Raw genomic sequence first — 5891 nt, 5'->3', positions numbered from 1 at the left:
CAAATAACCCCAAACGACCCACCCGGTCTGGTATACATCGAAAATGAACATATGTAGAAACAGGAAAGATTCGAAGGTCACGACCCCCAACATCGTATCCACACGTCTATTTAGAGATAAGGACACTTTTGAGAAATTCCCAAACCCAAAAAAGTACAAAAATGTCCCCAAATAACCACAAACGACCCACCCGTTCTGGTTTAAACAAAAAATGAACAGATGTCAAAATAGGTATCGATTCGAAGGTCACGACCCTCAACATCGCATCCACACATCTAATAAGAGATAAGATCACTTTTTAGAAAATCCCAAGCCCAAAAAAGCACAAAAATGCCCCCAAATAACCCTAAATGACCAACCCGGTCTAGTTTAATCTGAAAACAAACATATGCCGAAATAGATATTGATTCGCAGGTCACGACCCTCAACATCATATCCACACGCCTAATAAGAGAAAAGGAAACTTTTTTAGAAAATATAAAGCCCAAAAAAGTACAAAAATGGCCCCAAATAACCCAAAACGACTCACCCGATTTGGTTAAAATCGAAAAATGAACATATGCCAAAATAGGTAACGATACGGAGGTCATGGCCCTAAACATCGCATCCACAAGTTTAATAAGAGATAAGGAAACTTTTTAGAAAATACCAAACCCAAAAAGTTCAGAAATGCCCCCAATTAACCCCAAACAACCCACCCAATCTGGTTTGAACTAAAAATGAACATATGCCAAAATAGGTATCGATTTGAAGGTCAGGACCCTCAACAACGTATCCACACGTCTAATAAGAGATAAGGACACTTTTTATAAAATACCAAACCCAAAAAAAGTTAGAAATACCCCCAAATAACCCCAAACAACCCACCTAGCCTGGTTTAAACCGAAAATGAACATATGTCGAAATAGGTAACAATTCGAAGGTCACGACCCCCAATATTGCATCCACACGTCTAATAAGAGATAAGAACACTTTTTAGAAAATACCAAACACAAAAAAGTATAGAAATACTGCTAAATAAACCCAAACGACCCACCTGATCTGGTTTAAACCAAAAATGAACAAATGCCGAAATAGGTATCGATTCAAAGGTAAGGACCCTCAACAACACATCCACATGTCTAATAACAGATAAGGACACTAAGATCACGACCCCCAACATTGCATCCACACGTTTAATAAGAGATAAGGAAACTTTTTAGAAAATACCAAACCCAAAAAAGTATAGAAATGCCTGCAAATAACCCCAAACGACCCACCCAGTCTGTTTAAACAGAAAATGAACATATGTCGAAATAGGTATCGATACAAATGTCACGACCCTCAACATCGCATCCACACATCTAATAAGAGATAATGGAACATTTTAGAAAATACCAAACCCAAAAAAGCACAAAAATGGCCCAAAATAACCACAAACGACCCACTCAATCTGGTTTAAATTGAAAATGAACATCTGTTAAAATAGGTAGATTCGAATGTCACGACCCTCAACATCGCATCCAAATGTCTAAGAAGAGATAAGGACACTTTTTAGAAAATTCGAGGCCCAAAAAAGTACAGGAATGCCCCCAAATAACCCCAAACAACCCACCCAGTCTGGTTTAAACCGAAAATGAACATATGCCGAAATAGGTATCGATTCGAGGGTCACGACCCTCAACATCGCATCCACACGTCTAATAAGGGATAAGGGAACTTTTTAGAAAATACCAAACCCAAAAAAGTACAGAAATGCCCCCAAATAACCCCAAACAACCCACCCAGTCTGGTTTAAACCGAAAATGAACATATGCCGAAATAGGTATCGATTCGAGGGTCACGACCCTCAACATCGCATCCACACGTCTAATAAGAGATAAGGGAACTTTTTAGAAAATACCAAACCCAAAAAAGTATAGAAATGCCCCCAAATTACCCCAAACGACCCACCCGGTCTGGTATAAACCGAAAATGATCATATGTCAAACTAGGTATCGATTCGAGGGTCACGACCCTCAACATCGCATCCACATGTCCAACAAGAGATAAGGACACCTTTTAGAAAACCCCAAGCCCAATAAAGTATTGAAATGCCCCCAAATAACCCCAAACGACGCACCCGGTCTTGTTTAAATCGAAAATGAACATATGCTGAAATTGAAATCAATTCGAAGGTCACGACCCACAACATCGCATCCACATGTCTAATAAGAGATAAGTACACTTTTTAGAAAATGCCAAACCCAAAAAAGCACAGAAATGACCCCAAATAACCCCAAACGACCCACCCAGTCTGGTTTAAACAAAAAACGAACATATGTCGAAAAAGGTATCGATTCGAAGGTCTCGACCCTCAACATCGCATCCACACATTTAATTAGAGATGAGAACACTTTTTAGAAAATCCCAAACCCAAAGAAGTTCAGAAATGCTCCCAAATAACCCCAAACGACCCACCCTGTCTGGTTTAAAACAAAAATATAAACATGTCGATTCGAAGGTCACGACCCTCAACATCGCATCCACACGTCTAATAGGAGATAACGACACTTTTTAGAAAATACCAAACCCAAAAAAGTATAGAAATGCCCCCAGATAACCCCTAACGACCCACCCGATCTGGTTTAGACCGATAATGAACATATGTCAAAATAGGTATCGATACAAACTGAGATATTGGAATTGGAAAGGGAGATTAGTAGAGAGGAGATCAAGGGTGTGGTCTTTGCTATGAAAGATTCTAAGGCCCCAGGGCCTGATGGTTTCGGGGCTAGATTTTACAAAACAACCTGGGAGATTATTAAGGAGGACCTTATCAAGGCTATTAAATGGTTTTTTGAGAACTCCTTTATGCCCTATTCTGTTAATGCTACCTTTATTTCTCTGATCCCTAAATTTGGAGATGTTTCCTCCTTTGCGGGCTATAGACCTATTGTACTTTGCAATCTGCTTTACAAGATCATTACTAAGATCATCTCTAATAGACTCCAGAAGGTTATCGGCGAGGTGATCAGTTTCAATCAATCAGCTTTTATCAAAGGAAGATCTATAGTTGATAATATTCTTGTTTGCCATGATATTGTGAGAGGAATTGAGCAAAAAGCAGCCAACCCCACTGTGGTGTTGAAGGTTGATCTCCATAAAGCCTATGACTCCTTGAGCAGGAACTTTCTATTTGAAGTGATGGAAATAATGGGCTTCATAGGGAAATTCCTTGGATGGGTTAAGGCTTGTGTTACCACACCCATGTTCTCCGTTCTCATTAATGGCAGCCCCACAGGTTACTTCAAGGGAGATAGAGGTATCAGGCAAGGTGACCCGCTCTCTCCTTATTTGTTCACTATTGCCATGGAAGCTTTTTCAGGAATTATACGAAGGCTGGAAGTAGATGGTCAAATCAAATTGCTGCCTAGATGTAAAGCTCTACATCTTTCTCACCTTATATTTGCGGATGACCTAATGATCTTTGTGAAGGCCAATCGCGAATCTGTTTTGGCTAGTTTGGGGGGTCTTGACGAGTTTGCAGGTCTTTCAGGGCTGCATCTCAATAGATCTAAGTCCTCTATTATTGTAGGGGGCCTAACCCAAACTAGTAGTATGGAACTTTTGGAATTAACGGGTTTCTCTGAGACCACTCTCCCTATCAGGTACCTCGGCGTCCCTCTTGTCTCGGGCAAGCTGTCCTTGAAAGATTGCAGTCCTATTTTAGATTTGGTTCGAAGGAAATTGGAAGGATGGAAAGCCAGGTTTTTATCTTATGCTGGGTGTCTCCAACTTATCTCTTTTGTGCTCCAAGGATGCTACATTTACTGGGCTGGTATTTTTGGGCTGCCAGGTAACCTTATCTCACAGCTTGAGTCCATGTTTTCTAATTTCCTTTGGTCAGGCCCTTCGCTTGAAAGGAGAATGCACTTCATTTCTTGGGATGCGGTCTGCAAGCCTAAAACTGAAGGAGGTCTTGGGCTTAAGCGGGTTAAGGAGATGAATGTGGCTGGTATTATGAAGCAAATCTGGTGGAATGCCTCCAAGCAAAACCGACTTTGGGTGCATTGGGTCCAGCAGAGGTACCTCAAGCAGGAATCGCTTTGGATAGTTAAGGTGTTGCAAAATTGCTCTTGGGTTTGGAGGAAAGTTTTGAATATAGAGATAAGGCATTGCCTTTAATTAATACCTTCATTGGCAATGGCAGATCTACCAAACTTTGGCTCGACAAGTGGCACCCAGAGGGAGTCCTTTTTAATAGGTTTGGTAGTAGGATTTGCTATGATGCGGGATCTTATGCGCTTGCAGCCCATCATGCACTTGTCAAGGAAATTGTTCGGGATGGAGACTGGCTGCCTGGCCCTTCAACCTCTTTTGACCTTATTGATGGGTGGAGAGGCCTCCCCTCCATTGATAAGTTGCATAGTGACAACCCGGATTTGGTAGTCTGGACTGGCAATCCGACAGGTATCTTTTCAACCAAATCGGCTTGGAATGCCACCCGTGTGAAGGCCAACCCCGTGGATTGGAGTGAAGCAGTTTGGTTTGAAGGCAGCATTAAGTCCCACTCTTTTGTTTCTTGGAGGTGTCTGGTCGATGCTCTCCCCACTAGGGATAATCTTCTTCACAGGGGGATCCCGGTTCAACATAGTTGTGAGTTTTGTTGGGCTGGTATTGAGAGCAGAAACCATCTTTTCTTTGCTTGCCCTTTTTACATTGATATTTGGAGGAGGATCTTTGGTATGTGTTCTCTTCATGGACAGGCTCCCATGAACATATTTGATGCTGCCATTTGGGTTCGGTATGCTGCAGGAAGAGCGGGGAGCTTAGGTGTGGTTTTAAAGCTTGCATTTTGTGCCACTATCAAGCATATTTGGTTTGAAAGAAATTTCAGAATTTTTCGCCAAAAGGTTAGATCTAAGGATCAGATTGTGGAAGCTATCAAGGGGGATGTTAGGACTGCAGTCACATCTGGTTCTTTGAGTGGGGATCCTAGTCCTGCTAATTCCCACATTGCTTCGGCCTGGAACTTGCAAGTTCATTGGACTATTAGGATGCCGAGACCATGCTCGTGGGTCTTATACCTCCTAACAATTTGTGGTCCCTTCGCTGTGATGGTTCGTTGTCCGATGGTAGAGCTGCTTTTGGAGGAGTGATTCGTAATGCGATTGGACAACCTGTAGCTGCATTTGCTAACCAAGGGCTGGAACTTTGCATTCTCTCCATGGAGCTGGCTGCTATACATAGAGGCATCTCCCTTTGCATAGAGAGAGGAATCCTTGATGTTTCTATCAAATCTGATTCCAAGTTGGCGATTGACACTATTTCTGGCAAGGTTGTAGGACCTTGGAAAGTACAACCTCTCAAGAGTAGAATCCTTGCTTTGGCTAATGATTTGAGAATGAAAGAATTCACCCATGTTTGGAGAGAACAAAATCGACTAGCAGATTTTATGGCTGCAGTCCCTTGCGACTCACATGGGGTAGTTTGGGATCCTGGAGATTTCCCCCCTGCCCTTATTGACTACCTTAAGCAGGACTCGGATTTTGTCATTTATTACAGGCCGTAGCCTTTTTTGGCTCGGTTCTTGTTTGATGGGGCCTATCCCATCGTGCTTTGGGTTCACTTCCCCTTGTCGGGTTCTTAGAGAATGCCTTCTTTTGTAGTTTTTTCCTCCTTTTCTAATACAATCTTCTTACTTATCGAAAAAAAAAAAATACAAATGTCATGACCCTCAACATCGCATCCACACGTCTAATAACAGATAAGGGAACTTTTTAGCAAATACCAAACCCAAAAAAGTACAGAATTGGCCCAAAATAACCATAAACGACCCACCCGATCTGGTTTAAATCGAAAATGAACATATGTCAAAATAGGTAGATTCGAATGTCACGACCCTCAACAACGCATCCAAATGTCTAATA

General features: G+C 41.8%; 1 protein-coding gene across 1 annotated transcript; it reads left to right on the top strand.

Annotated features, from left to right (window-relative positions):
* The first annotated feature begins 2712 nt into the window (after positions 1-2712).
* Positions 2713-5120, top strand: LOC122672248. The gene is made up of 2 exons (XM_043869743.1): positions 2713-3629; positions 4172-5120. The coding sequence occupies exons 1-2, from the start codon at positions 2713-2715 to the stop codon at positions 5118-5120; spliced, it is 1866 nt and encodes a 621-aa protein (XP_043725678.1).
* Positions 5121-5891: the final 771 nt, after the last annotated feature.

This window comes from Telopea speciosissima, chromosome 8, assembly GCF_018873765.1.
Source record: "Telopea speciosissima isolate NSW1024214 ecotype Mountain lineage chromosome 8, Tspe_v1, whole genome shotgun sequence".
Taxonomy (NCBI): domain Eukaryota; kingdom Viridiplantae; phylum Streptophyta; class Magnoliopsida; order Proteales; family Proteaceae; genus Telopea; species Telopea speciosissima.
The sequence above is the reverse complement of the archived record's forward strand: the minus strand, read 5'-3'. Positions and strand labels throughout refer to the sequence as shown.

Bases quoted from the DNA above. Each gene is read 5' to 3' on its own strand.
- LOC122672248 (XM_043869743.1), top strand. From the start codon at position 2,713: ATGAAAGATTCTAAGGCCCCAGGGCCTGATGGTTTCGGGGCTAGATTT. The intron at 3,630-4,171 runs GTACCTCGGCGT...TGGCAATGGCAG, and splicing joins GAGACCACTCTCCCTATCAG to ATCTACCAAACTTTGGCTCG.